The sequence below is a fragment of the Chrysochloris asiatica genome, unplaced genomic scaffold (assembly GCF_000296735.1).
Source record: "Chrysochloris asiatica unplaced genomic scaffold, ChrAsi1.0 scaffold00011, whole genome shotgun sequence".
NCBI lineage: Eukaryota > Metazoa > Chordata > Mammalia > Afrosoricida > Chrysochloridae > Chrysochloris > Chrysochloris asiatica.
Genome location: NW_006408529.1, coordinates 36,142,284 through 36,157,172, shown reverse-complemented (window position 1 = coordinate 36,157,172; position 14,889 = coordinate 36,142,284). Strand labels below are relative to the sequence as shown.

General features: G+C 38.4%; 1 protein-coding gene across 1 annotated transcript in view; it reads left to right on the top strand.

Moving 5' to 3' along the window:
- LOC102812448 (store-operated calcium entry-associated regulatory factor-like) overlaps positions 1 to 11,217 on the top strand; it is a 28,257-nt gene extending 17,040 nt beyond the window's left edge. The window contains exons 3-6 of the mRNA XM_006834487.1: positions 2,516 to 2,933; positions 7,052 to 7,193; positions 8,355 to 8,512; positions 11,192 to 11,217. Coding sequence (XP_006834550.1) covers positions 2,516 to 2,933; positions 7,052 to 7,193; positions 8,355 to 8,512; positions 11,192 to 11,217 — 744 coding nt within the window. The remainder of the gene's footprint in view (positions 1 to 2,515; positions 2,934 to 7,051; positions 7,194 to 8,354; positions 8,513 to 11,191) is intronic.
- The last annotated feature ends 3,672 nt before the right edge of the window (positions 11,218 to 14,889 follow it).

Genomic DNA, 14,889 nt, shown 5'->3' with positions numbered 1-14,889 from the left:
GCTGTGGAGTTGATTGCTACTCATAGTGACCCTGTATAGGGTTTTTGAGTCTGTAAATTTTTACAGGAACAGAAAGCTTCGTCTTTCTCCTGTGGAACAGTTGGTAGATTCAAACTGCTGACCTTTCAGTTAGCAGCCCAGCTCGTAATCCACTACACTACCAGAGCTCCTTAACTAGCTATATAAATACATGAAAAAAAAGCTCTACATCATTAGTCAATCAGGAATACAAAGTAAAACCACAATGAAAGACAATATCAGATTCAGAAAGACATAATAACAAGTATTGGTGAGAACATGGGAATTGGTACCTTTATACACTGCTGTTGGGAACATAAGATGATAAAACCACTCTAGAAAACAGTTCTTCTAAAAGTTAAGCATTACAATATGACTCAGTGTTTCTTCTGTAGGTATATACTCAAGAGAATTGAAAATTTTTATCTACATGAGCATATGTACACAAATGTTCACAGCAGTAATATTCATACTAGCCAAAAACGTAGAAGCAAACATCATATTCATGAACTAATGAGTAGATAAAAAAAATGTGGTACATTCGTACAATGAAATGCAATAACTTGTGTTTCTTTAAATATCTTTAAAGATGCTGTTTTCTGTTTAGTTCAAATAAAGAGTTTCCCAGGGTGTTAGGCCCATGGAGTCCTCCAATTTTAACTAGTAAATGTGGACTTTTAAAAACTTTGAGTCCTGTTTCACATTTTGCTCTCATTCTCTCAGGATCCATCTGTTGTGTTCTTTTTTTAATGTTTTATTGTGAATTATATGATAGTTTACATGGGAGAACATTAGCTTTACATTCATCCTATCATATATCGTTACATTGCCATGGTTACTACCCCCTCCATGCATCATCAAACAACCAAAGGTTTTACCCTGCAAGCCTGCCCCCCAGTCGTCAGCACACAGCCCCTCTCCCTCTCTGGGTCTAGAGTCCCCAGCCACTCCATTTCTCCACGTCATCTTCTCTGCCTCCATCTCTGGCATCACTGTTTCTCTGGGTAGGGTCCCGCACTCCGCTCTTCTCCCTTGATGGTCCCAGGGACCTCCGCTCCTGGACTTGCAAAGTCAACCACTCCATTCCTTTTGCTACAAAACATCTACCTTTACATTTCCAACCCTCACAGCCAGTCCTGATAGCAATTATTCACTATTGTACCACAAGAGTCCTATCCCCATCTCCTTTCATCAGCCCCTCCAGACAGATTGGATACTACTCAGTGGAGATTCTACCTTCCTTTGCGCCCTCTGGATCTAGGTTCTGTCTTGAAAGCTTGTAAACCAGTCACTTCTTGCCTTAGTAGCTCCCCTATTTTGGGTAGCCAATGTCCAAGTTGCCCATTCCTGGCTACTCTGTGTATGGAGGGGGTGGTAGTGATCCTCACTGTAAAGATTTGTTCCCTCTTTTGAGCTACTGCATCCATATGTATAGGTCAAGTTCATCAAATTGTGTCAGATTACTCTTTTTTTCCTCTTCTTTCTTCTTCTAGTTGAGCTCTGATCATCCAGTCATTGAAGCCAGGTCAAGTGGGTATTATCTGCAAGTGTGGGTGTTCTTGTACATATGACCTCTCTTATCAGCTGGATGCTTCACTCTCCACTCTAGTCCTCTGTGGCTATGTCACTGACTCTGGGCCCAAGAGTTCCCAGGTCTTGCCATACTGCTGGCCAACCAGGTCTCCACCCGGGCTCACAGGAGTCTATTGAATATTGTCATACTTAGCTCACAGCTTCATTGCTGTTTTTCCCTCACTTCCCCTTCTCCATGACCAACGTGGTCACCAGTCAGAGCACATGTCTGGTCGTGTATTCCCATTGAGTCTCAGTCTTGGAAGGGGATTTTCCCTGAGGGGACCCAACTACTTGGCTTGATGTCTCCTGGATCTGTTGTGTTCTTAATCAGAATAGTTGGTAGTGGTAGCAGGATACCATCTAGTTCTGGTCTCAGGGTAGATGAGGCTGTGGTTTTTGTAGATTATTAGCCCTGTGGACTAGCTTCTTTTCTGAGTCTTTGTTTTCCCTCTCTCTTTTACTCCGTATGTGTAGAGACTAATAGTTGTATCTTAGATGACTGATCATAAGCTTGTAAGAAAAATCTCTATTTTTAAAGTAAGTATCTTGAACAGTGACAACAAGTGGCATTTAAAACTTAATTTTATAAATTATGAAATAGTAAATATAAAAGAATGTAGCATGGATATGTAAGGAATAAAGAATAGTATTAACATGAACACGTATATATGCACCAATTGGCTTAAGAAGTAAAACATTAACATAATCAGTATTTTTAAAGTGCCTATTTTGTCTTCTTCTACCACAGAACTAGTCAGTGTCCTGAAGTTTATCTTTTTTTATTTTTTATTGTGAATTATGTGGGTTTACTATCATCCTTGTACTTGAAATTTTATGACATATATATACAGCCTACATAATAATTTGTTAAGTGAAAAAACAACTTTAGGCTCAAATAACCTATTTCTATTTTACTTCACAGTGGGAATGTAAGACTGACTTAGATATTGCATACAAATTTGGAAAAACTGTGGTGAGCTGTGAAGGCTATGAATCCTCTGAAGACCAGTATGTATTAAGAGGGTCCTGTGGCTTGGAGTATAATTTAGATTACACAGAAGTTGGCCTGAAGAAATTGAGAGAGTCTGGGAGAAAACATGGCTTTAACTCTTTCTCTGATTATTATGATAAGCTGTATAGCCCAGACTCCTATGGCATCCGTGGACTGATTACTGTTGTGGTGCTGCTTGCTATTGCCTTTGGAGTTTATAAGCTGTTCCTTAGTGATGGTCAAGATTCGCCTCCACCATATTCTGAGTATCCTCCTTATGCCCACCGATATCAGAGATTCACCAACTCAGCGGGACCCCATCCCCCAGGCTTTAAGTCTGAGTTCACAGGTATGTTTTTCTAAGCAGAGACAATAGGTGGGGTGGATGTGAGGTAGTGAACCCTACGTTCGTTTCCGAAATATGAGGGGGCTTCAGGAAGTTTATGGAAGAATGAAAGTAAAAGATAACAATTTTCCCATGAAGTTTTTGAAGTCCCCTTGTGAAAAATGGTAGCATTGGGAAACAAAAGCAGATTTGTCTTCTCATTTAATTTTTACTCTCAAGTTTCTCGTTTTTTTTAACATTTTCTGTTCTGCTTCTCTATAAAGGTTCATTATCATTGCTATTTTCAAAGTACATGACTAAACTATAAATCATCTTAATCAGAAACTTGATCAGATTTTATAATAAATACTTATTATCAGAACCCCTTTATCTTACAATATACACAAAAATTAATTCATTAAGCATTGTAGATCTTAATGTAAAAGGTAAAACAATTAAGTTTCTAGGAAAAAACTTAGGAGACTTACTTGTCATGGCCTTGGGATAGGCAAAGATATTTTAAACTGGACACAAGAAGTGTTAGCCATAAAAGAAAATACAAAGAAATTGGGCTTTATTTAAATTAAGATTGTCTATTTAGCAAAAGGAGTCCTGGTGTGGCGCTGTGGGTAAATGCACTGGACTGAAAGGTCGGTTTGAACCGCAGGTCAGTGGTTCAAGCTCACCAGCCACTCCAGGGAAACTCTGTACAGGGTCACTGTGGGTTGGAACAGACTCGACATCACTTAGCAACAACAACAGTTTAGCAGAGGGAGTCCTGATGGCACTGTGGGTTAATGCACTGGACTACAAAGTTGGTTTGAACCATAAGGTCGGCGGTTCAAGCTCACCACCTGCTCTTTGGAAACCCTATACAGGGTTGCTATGGGTTATGGGTTGGCACTAACTCAGTGGCGCTTAACAACAACAACATTTAGCAAAAGGCAGCCCTGATGGCCCTGTGGTTAAGCTCTTGACTGTTAACCATAACGTTGATGGTTTGAACCCCTCCAGCTACTTCATGGGTTAAGGATGTGGTATTGTACTTCTGTCAAGATCACAACCTTGGAAAGAAACCCTATGGGATAGTTCTATCCTGTAGCGTGCTATGAATCAGAATCAGCTCAATGACAATGGCTTTAGAAAAAAAAATAAAGCCAAACCCAAACAAGCTAATTGCTAATTGAGCAGGTGATCATCTGTGTTTCAGAGTACAGTTGTGCTCCATAGGTTTTTCACTGGCTGGAAGTTTGGCAGTAGATTGGTAGGCCTTTCTTGTGAGGCATCTCCAAGTGAACTTGAACCTCCAATCTTTTGGTTAACAGCCAGGTGTGTTATAGTTTTGGACCACCCCGGGCCTACCACCTGTTCAGTAAAAAGCATTATTAAATGTGAAAAGACAAGGCATAGACTGAGAGAAAATATTTGCAAAATGTTTTTCCAGCAGGGGAATGGTATCTAGAATATATAAAGAACTTCCACAAATCTGAGAAAAGACAGACAACCCAATTTTAAAGATGAACAAAAACTTGAACGGGCACTTTGTTATAAAAGAAGATATTTAGAAAACCAGAAAAAAATAATGAGCATAATTAATCTTTTGGAAATTGCAAATTAAAACTATAATAAAATCATTATAGAACCACCATAATGATTAGTATTAAAAAGATAAAGGACCATATACTGGTAAAGATGCCAAGTGAAACTGTTTTACATTGCTGGTGGTAGTATAAAATGGTAAAGCACTTTAGACAACTGTCAGGAGTTACTACAACTAAAGATAAGTTTGCCCTGTGATTCAGCAGTTCCATTCCTGGTATACCTAAGATCAGTGAATATGTATGCACACCAAGAGACATGCACAGCAATGTTCATAGCAGTTTCATTGATGATCCCAAACTGGAAACCGAATGTCCACAAACATTAGAATGGATCAAATTGAATTTCTCACACAGTGTAATACTGTTGTTGTTAAGTTGGTTGGTGGGTTTGAACCACCGATCTTGTGGTTAGCAGTTCTATGCTTATCTGTAAAATATGTGGCATGTGGCACCACCCACTCCTCCCACAACCCTTTCTACTCCTCAGTTGGGTGTGATAATCTGTTGCAATGGCCACATGGAACTCAGAGACCATACTCACAGTGATGGGGTTTATTAGGGAAGTTAACAGGCTACAATTTGGGACCAGAAATGCTCAGGGTATAGTTGTTCCAGTCAGCTGCTGATAAATGGGCACATAGGACACATCACTCCACCATAAGCCTCGTCCTGAAGGCACCTGACACTAGCTCCGTGGGTCAGCAAACCTCGCTCCCCCACTTAAGTGCCTGGAGGAACCCCACTCTGCAAACAAGCCTCTTGCCCCAAGTTTCTCAGCTCTACTTGCTTCACGGGATGGAAAGTCCACTGCCCTGTCTTGTGCTCTGGTTCTTGGTTCGGCCTGCTGCTGTTGCTCCTCTGCCACTCCTCTGGTGTCACAGGATCAAGGCAGTTCATTGCACAGGGATCTCGATGTCCAAAGGACGTGCTCCCCTCCTGTTTCTTCTTTGATGATAGTGAGATCCCCCACTTCTGCTTCTGAGATGGCTCATTTTAAACCATGCTAGATATTCAAGTTTTTGCAGTTACAATGAACTCTGCTAACATCCATAGCGGAATCATGTCATCCTATCAGTATCGTTTCCCACCTTCGTTTACTCAGACCCTGCAGGGCAGAAACGTTTTGTGTGAGTTATGGACTATGGCTGGAAGAGACAGATAATTCACTATACCATATTATTCTACAATGCCATACCAGGACTACGCATCAGTAAAAAAGAACTGCTGATATGCATAATGATAAGGTTGACTCTCAGACGTAATGACGTACTAGACACAAAAGAGTATATACTTTTTTATTCTGCTTATAAAAAGTTCTAGAATCGGCTCATTTCTGACGTGGGTGGTGAATCAGCTGGGAAGCATCATGAGGGAGCTGTGAAAGGTGCTAGGAATATTTTATTGATGTGAGTACTGATCACGTGGTTGTGTGTTGCTGTTATGTGCCATCAAGTTGGTTCTGACTCATGGTGATCTCGTATACAGTTTCCAAGGCATGGCTGGTGGGTCTGAACCAATGACCTTGCAGTTAGCAGTCCGGAGCTTATCATGTATGCTTATATACACATAACATGTACATAAGTATATAAATATAAATGTAAGGTGAACACAGTTCCTATATGTGCATTACTTGTATATAGCAATTCTTGGAAAATTTGCTTTGAACAGAAGATCTTTTTTTGGCTTCTTTAAGACCTGATCTCCTTACTGATACAAAAACGTATCTGGCTGCCTCCTGTTGATCCCTCGATTTGAGATGCAGATACAACTGTCACCTGGAGTTTACAAAAGTACTCACAATACAGACAGGAAGTCAGTGTGAACAGTAGGGTTATTTCTCGTGACTGACCTTGAACAGGATGGATGTTACTTTATAGGAAGATCTTCCAATCCCAAAATATACACCTCCATTTTCATGTTTGTGGGAATTGTACTTCTTAGTTATAGATCAACATTTTACAAGTACACTTTTTTGAATAAAACTTGTTCATAAGTTAAGGCCTGTTGATTAATTAATGCATGTTGGTGTTAAGTGCCATCGAGTCAGTTCCAGTTCATAGTGACTCTGTATAAGGTTTCTGAGGAGTGGCTGGTGGATTTGAACAACTGACCTTGTGGTTAGCAGTCCAGTGCTTGTTGTATAATGCCACACCAGGACTCCTTAATAATTTATGTTGTTGTTGTATAATACCATGAGTTGGTTCTGACTCATAGTGACCGTGTATAGGGTTTCTGAGGCTGTACATCTTTGCGGTAGTAGAAAGTCTCGTGTTTCTCCTGCAGAGTGGCTGGTGGGCTAGAACTGCCAACCTTGTAGTTTGCGGTCCAGTCCTTATCCTACAGAGCCACCATGCTCCTTATTAATAATACATTGCTGTTGAGTGTCGTTGAGTCAGTTCCTACTCATAGAGACTCTGTTGTGCCGAGGTTTGCACCACTAGCTTTGTGGTTAGCAGTGCTTGAAATACTACTGTGCATTTGCTTTTGTAGACTCTGTTATATTTAAATGAAGGTGTCTAATACAGTCATTTTTCTTTTAAGGACCACATAATACCGGCCATGGTGGAACTTCTGGTTTTGGCAGTGCTTTCACAGGCCAACAAGGATATGAAAATTCAGGACCAGGATTCTGGACTGGATTGGGAACTGGAGGAATGTTAGGATATTTATTTGGCAGTAATAGGTAGGCTTTCATTTAACTACTTGTTTACTCATTCTTTAGAGGCTTCTTTGTTTTACTTAAGGAAAATAAATTATGGTGATATTACCCTACTAGACCAGACTCTCTGGAGATGGGGAACTGGGAATTCAGTTTAACAAACTTCCTAAGTGTTTTTTGTTGCTAGCATAGGACTGTGTTAGTGTAAAACCACATTATGTTAATAAAGGGAAAGTGAGACAGTGCTCTGCCTGCTATAGATATAAAGCTACTGTCTCATTTGGGTGTCAAAGCAATAATGAGCTTTAAAACTTGCCCCGAATATTGCCTTAATTCTCTCTCCTTTCCTTTGGGATATAGATGTTTCACTGTTAGAATAAACACTAGATTCATTTGTAAGATAGAATTTTTTATTAACTGAGAAACAATTATTTTTAAGTAACTGATACTGCTTGCTTTTCACCCCAGTAAAAGTGTGATGTGGTGGTGGCTGTGTGCCGTAGAGTTGGTTCCGACTCATAGCGACCCTGTAAATCAGGGTTTCCGAGGCTGTAAATCTTTACGGGAGCAGAAAGCCTCATCTTTCTCCTGCGGAACAGCTGGTAGTTTCGAACTGCTGACCTTGTGGTTCACAGCCCTATTCGTAACCACTATGCTACCAGAGCTCCTTAGTAAAAGTGTAGGAATATTTTATTTTATATTTCTTTAAAAAAAACAAAAAACACTGTAGTATATGCTTTGATCAGTGTTAGATATACTATTTTCTTATGTTTCTTCATGCCATTCTCATAGACAGGAACTCATATTTAGGAACAGTACTTGATTTCTAAAAAAAAATAAGCAGGAAAACATAACATTAGAGCAGTAGTCTGCGTTGGTATGAGAATGATCAGAAGCAAGGCTGGAGAGTTTTAGGCAAGTTTTGAAATGTGTGAAATGTTTGAATATTAATGTTAGGGTAAATTCAGGAATTGAGTGCAAATTTTGAAAGAAAGAGCATTTACTCCGCTCACATTCTTGCCCCATAGTAATGACCATATCAATGACAAAAATAGAAAACAAATACTTTACGTCAATGGACCAGGACACTCAGAAAAAAATACATATTAAAGATTTTTTTTCCTGAACATTTAGGAACAGGAACGTACTTAAAAATTGTAACATGCTATTTTCCTGCTTTTATAGAGCAGCAACACCCTTTTCAGATTCGTGGGGGTACTACCCGTCTTATTCTCCATCATACTCCAGCACATGGAACAGTCGTGCTTACTCTCCACTTCGTGGAGGCTCAGGGAGCTATTCAGCATATTCAAGCTCAGACACAAGAACCAGAACAGCATCAGGTAAGAGCAAAAAATGCAGACGTTCTTATTAGTAGCAGCAAAGTGCAGAAATATTTTGGAACTTATGAAGATTAATTATATATTTAGTTAATCATGGTGTTAGTTGGTATACCTACCAAAGTCAAGCTCACCAGTGTCTCCTTGGAAACCCTAAACAGGGTCGTCATGGGTCGGAATCCACTCAACGGCATTTAACAACAATAACCAGAGTTATTAATAGCATAATTAACTGAGTTCACAGTGTAATTCAGATTCATTCTTTACAGCCATCTCTAAACATTAAAAAAAAAAATCGAATAGGAATTTAGTTTAATTTCAGCTGTACTACTAAGCAAGGTTCTTAGACCTTGCTTTTCACATATGTTTATTCCCGTGATCTCTAAGCTCTGATAGGAATTAACCAGAAGTTTGAACATTTTAAATTCAGAAAAAGTCAATAAGTTTGTATTGAGCCAAACTTTTAATTCACATAGTTGTCAAAAATGTGATTATAATGTATATTGCAATTGATAAGAGTATTTTGTAAAAAGCAAAGTTATGATATAAAAAATCCCAACCTAATAATTATTTAGAGTTAAACAGCTGATCAGTTTTAATAGTGATGTGGATTGTATTTGTCTTTTTCAGGAGGGGCAAGCTATACAACTGTTCGTTTTCTGAAATTGATAGAAAAAATATACACATATTTAAAGATGTAAGAGTGGAATTAATAGTCTTAGTTTGAGTATAAATAGATACAATCACTTTGAGGAGTCCTGCTATGGTGCTGTGGGTTAACGCACTAGACTGCAAAGTCAGTTTGAACCACATGGTCAGCAGTTCAGGCTCACCAGCTGCTCCTCAGAAACCCTATACAGGGTAGCTATGGGTCAAAACTAACTTGACGCCACTTAACAACAACCATCACCTTGAAAAGATGTTTGACATTACCTATTATAATTTGCATATTTTTATTTTTGACATTGTTGTTGATATGTACCGTGGAGTCATTTCCAACTCATAGTGACCCTGTACAGGGTTTCTGAGGCTGTAAATCTTTTCAGGAGCAGAAAGCCTCATCTTTCTCCTGTGGAACAGCTGGTAGTTTCGAACTGCTGACCTTGAGGTTAGCAGCCCGATTCGTAACCACTATGCTACCAGAGCTCCTTAATTTTGACATTACCTATATATATATTTGCATATCTCACACCTAGCAGTTTCATATATATATATATTTATATATAGCAACAGCAGTACATATACTTGCACAATGAAAAATAAGAAAAGTGATAGCATCCCTGTTTATAGTAGCCTCCAAATGGAAGCTGCCCACATATTCATCAGTAGTTGGGATGGATGAATAAATTGAGTATAGTTATATTGTGGAGTACTATACAACAATAAGAATGAATGAACTCTTGTTTGCAGTAATGTGGGTCGATATCCAAATATAATGAAGCCAGACATAAAAGAATATGTATAATATGGTAATTAACATTTATATTTTATAAGTATAACCAAAAATCAATTGCCATTGAGTTGATTCAGACTCATAGTGACCTTGTATATCGTTTCCAAGGCTATAAATCTTTGCTGGAGCAGAAAACCTCATCTTTCTCCTCTCTCCCTCAGAGTGGCTGGTGGGTTTGAACTGCTGACCTTGCAGTTAGCAGTTCTGTGCTTAATCCTACAGAGCCTGCCTACAAACAAGCAAAACTAATCTATGGTGTTAGATCTTTAGACATTGTTGGTGCTGTTGAGTTGATTCCTACTCAGATGACCCCTGTAGGACAGACTGGAGCTGCCCACGCAGGTTTTCGAGGCTGTAATCATTATGGGAGCAGATTGCCAGATCTTCCCTCCCTCAGGGTAACTGGTGGTTCAAAGTACTGATCCATGGGGTAGCAGGTGAACTCTTAACCATTGTGCCACAGTGCTCCGTAGATGCTGAAGCTGTGTTTACTTTTGGAGAGAAAGTTGATATAGTGATTGGGAGAATACGTATAAAAATTTAATTAGGTAAGACATTCTGTATGCAGAAAATCATAAAGTATTACCAAATAACTGGAAAAAAATAGAGAGACTTTCTAGATGGGAAGGTTTGCCATCTTGTAATCTGTCTTGTTAGCTGTGGGTTCTGTACATTTACTGTTGAAAAGCTATACTTCTTCTACGTACACTGGTGGAGTTGTGTGACCGTGAAAAGAGGCAAATCATAGCATTTGCTCTGCTGAGCTCTGCCTTTTTGGCTGAGGTTTTGAGTATTGCTTCTACTGTGTTGTCTCCACCATATAATGCATCTTCTTTGGTTTTCTGACTAAACATTGAATATTCACATATGTTGTTAGGTGCTGTTGAGTCAATTCAACTCATAGCCACCCTATATATACAATGAAATGAAACACTGCCTGATCATGCACCATTCCCACAATGAATATATAAAGCATATTCATGTGTAAGGAATGAAGTTGAGTACAGTGTGAGTTGAGTAGACTTGGTAATAAGTTTAGTTGACTTGGTTATTGTAAGGAGATTTTGTATTATCCTTATAGTCTTCCACCTGATATCTCATTTTCTCCTCCTCTCAGATTCTCTTATATGCTAAGAATAAACTTGTATTACTTTTCTAAGTTTTATAAGAAATCTTCAGCCATTAAAAAAACCACACAAACTAAATGCATTTTGTTCTTCTCATTTTAGGATATGGTGGCACCAGAAGACGATAAGAAAGTAGAAAGTTGAAGTCAGATATCAGATGCATACTTTCTGATTTTTCATCACTTTCTCTCAAAAAATAAAGTACTACCTAACAACTGGAGAAATGAAATATTCAAACGTTCTGTGGTTTTTGTCTTGTGTAGCTTTTTGTATTCTATTATTTGAGGCCAAGAGTTGATATATTACAAAATGTTTATGTAGAAAATTGTGTATGTTGTGTAAACATGCAGATGTATATTGCAATCTTATTTGAAAGTGATGAATACTGCGGAATGCTGGAAATATATTAATTTCTAAAACTTATGATTCCATTCAGAATGAAGGTTTTATATCAATAGACACACTGAGTTCAGAACATTTGAATCAATACCTTAAAGTAACAATAGTAGTTACTCTATTTGGTATTCTATTTTTGGTGTTTTCTTTTCTTCAAACATTTAAACAAGCTTTGGATTACTGATGATACTAATCTGTGGATTCTTGTCCCTCTGAGCTCAGGAGCTTTGAATCATGAGTGGTGGCTGTGGTGGTATAGTTTTGGTAAGTGAGAATTACTTGGATAGGAAAAGATAGAAAATGAGCTTCTAGAAGGTTGTGTTCTGACAGAACTGTGAGCTTCAGCAAAGGTCTTTTAATAGTAAAAGCATGCAGTTCTTTGTGCAATTTCAAGTACTGTTACCATCTGTTTCAATCTTATATTAAAATGACTGAATAAAAAACGAACAAGAACTCGGGGGTTTTGTTCTCATTCTACCAGTTTTGAACAAATTGGTGTTATTTTCCCTTCCCCAGAGGACCAGGGCTCGTGAAGATGTTTTATCTTCCTTAAATAAGAATTTTCCATGGCAGTCATTACTTAAGGTACCATCATTTGGGAAATATTTTCAAAAGTAATTTATGAGTGGTGTGGTAGCCATAACTAAAAAAATTATTATTATTATTATTTTAAATCATCAAAGTCTCTTGTACTGTCAACTAAGATTGCACAGTTAGTAGTCAAGCTCTCTAACCTGAGAGCCTAATTTTTACATCTTAGGAACAGATGCAAAAGCAAATAAACAATGCCAGTTAGAGGGTAGTTTCAAGAGGTTTGTGACTTGGCCTATCCTTTTTTCATCTCAGTAAAGCTTGGTAGAAATTTTATGTTACGGAGGAAACAATTTTTCTTTAGCATGTTACACTGAATTCTTATCCCATTTCGTTTTAGTGGAAGGAAATTGCATTTTTCCTGGTTGCTTACCATTTTGAGTTTTAGTGTATTAGTATATTTTTTGCTAGAGGAGTTGATAATCTTGCATCAAGTACTCTATTTAGCATAATGAAAACACTTTGTTAATTTAAACATGTATAGATTAGGCCATGATGCATTGGTGGTTCATTAGTAGACTTCCAGCCTTCCCTGTCAAGAGTCCTGGTAGTGTATGTGTTTGGCTACTAACCACAAGGTCAGCAGTTCAAATCCACTAATTGCACCTTGGGAGAAAAATAAGGCTTTCTACTCCTGTAGAGATTTACAAGCCTCGGAAACCCTGTACAAAATCGTTATGAGTTGGAAATTACTCCATAGCACGTAACAGCAGCAACAGCTACCTCCCCTGTGGAAGATCTCAGATACTTTCCAGACACATCGTGTTTAGCAGAGCTTCCAGGCTAAGATGTACTACTTGCAACAGTAGAGTGAAAACCCTATGCATCACAGTGGAACATTGTTTGATTAGGTGATGATAGAAATAGCATAGGACTAGGGGTTGTGATGGGGTTGCCATGAGTCAGGCTGACTTGAAGGAACAATAAATTTGGCCAGTGATAGAGATCTGCATTTTAAATGCCATGTTCTTATAACATTATAGCCAAAAGTTTTCTTTTTGAACACATTATTGCATACCATTGGTATCTCACAAAAATAATGAGTGAATGAATATAAGGAGAATTGACTCAATTGATTTTCAGACTACTCTGGAGAGAGGCCTTTTGTTGTTAGGTACTCTTGAGTCAGTTCTGATAATTAGCAACCATAAGTGGAACAAAATGAACCCCTGCTTAATCCTGGCCCATGCTTTCAATCCTTGCTATGTTTGAATTCATTGTTGCAGCCACTGTGTCAATCCGTTCATTGAAGACCATTTTCTTTTTTTGCTAACACTGTATTTTACCAAGTGTGATGTCCTTCCTCATCACATGCTTCCAAGACAGATTTATTTATTGTTATGCTAATCCATGGTATGATCATGTTTCTTCGCCAATGCCATAATTCAAAGGAATCAATTCTTCTTTGGTCTTCCTTATTGACTGTCCAGCTATCACATCCGTATGAGGCAGTTGAAAATACCATGGTCAGTTTCAATTTAGTCCTGAATGTGTCATCTTTGCTTTTTTTCCCACTATAAAGAGGCCTTAACGCAGATTTGCCCAATGGAGTATGTTGTTTGATTTGAATGTTGACTCCATGGTTACTTAATAACAACAGTCCACAGGTATTGATTGTGGATTCAAATAAAATGAAATCCTTGGCAACTTCAGTATTTTCTCAGTTTATCATAATGTTGCTAATTTGTCCAGTCATGAGGATTTTTGTTTTTGTGGAGGTGTAATCTGTATTGGAGACTGAAGTCTGGTTTTTATCAGTTAAGTGTTTCAAGTCTTCTTCACTTTCAATAATCAAGGCTGTGTAAGCTGCGTATCATAGGTTGTTGTTAATGAGCCTTCTTCCAATCCTAATGATGGTATTCTTCATATAGTTCAGTTTCTTGGATTATTTCCTCAGCATACAGATTTTTAAACCACATAATATCACTTGGTTTAAAAATGACTGTTTCTTGGTTTATTGCAAAGACCATGTGGGGACCATGTCTGACTTCCCCTGGCTTCTTAAAGGGGAAAGAGAATGAAACTCAAAATCAGCCCAAGGCTGATTCCTATGAAATGGAGGTCAGCCATGCTTCTTACAACCATCTTTACCGTATTCTTACACCAACCATTCCTCCTACAGCACTATGATTCACATCTGGATCCCATTGCAGTGGCCACACAGAACTCATAACAATACTCACAATCATAGGGCTTATAATGGAAGTAAACAGGGTAGGATTCAGGATCAAAACCAACACCTTACTCTTCAATCTTTCAGCCATATGATCCCTTGGCTTTTGCCCTGCTCCGTCAAGTGTGACAAAGTTTATTTAGCCAGTCTGTTAATGCCAAAAAGGCACATTTTTCAAGTTAGTCTCCTGCCAATAGGCACTCAGCTTTACTCAGTCCATGGGCCTAGAGCCAAAAGCTGCTCTGTCTCTCCATGCCACCGTCTTCTACCTTCACTTCTGCCTCTGCTGTCACTGTTTGACACGCTTCACTCATATTCTTCCTTCTTGATGGTCCTGTGATCTTCCATCTTTGCTTCTGAGATGGCTCCTTTTTAGCTTAACTGGAGAGTAAAACTTAACAATTCCAGCCTTAGAGTCTTGTATACTTTATTTGCATGGTGTCATCCAATCACTTGGTGGGAATTAAGAAGTCTTTGGATAGAAAAGCTATATTCATTAAATTCAAGGCACCAAATCTATTCACAGGTTCTGAAAGAGCACAATTTAAGTGTTCTGGAATTCCCAGTTTTCACAATGTTATCCATATTTGTTATGACCCATGATTCAGTGCCTTCACATGTCAATAAAACATAAGTAAAT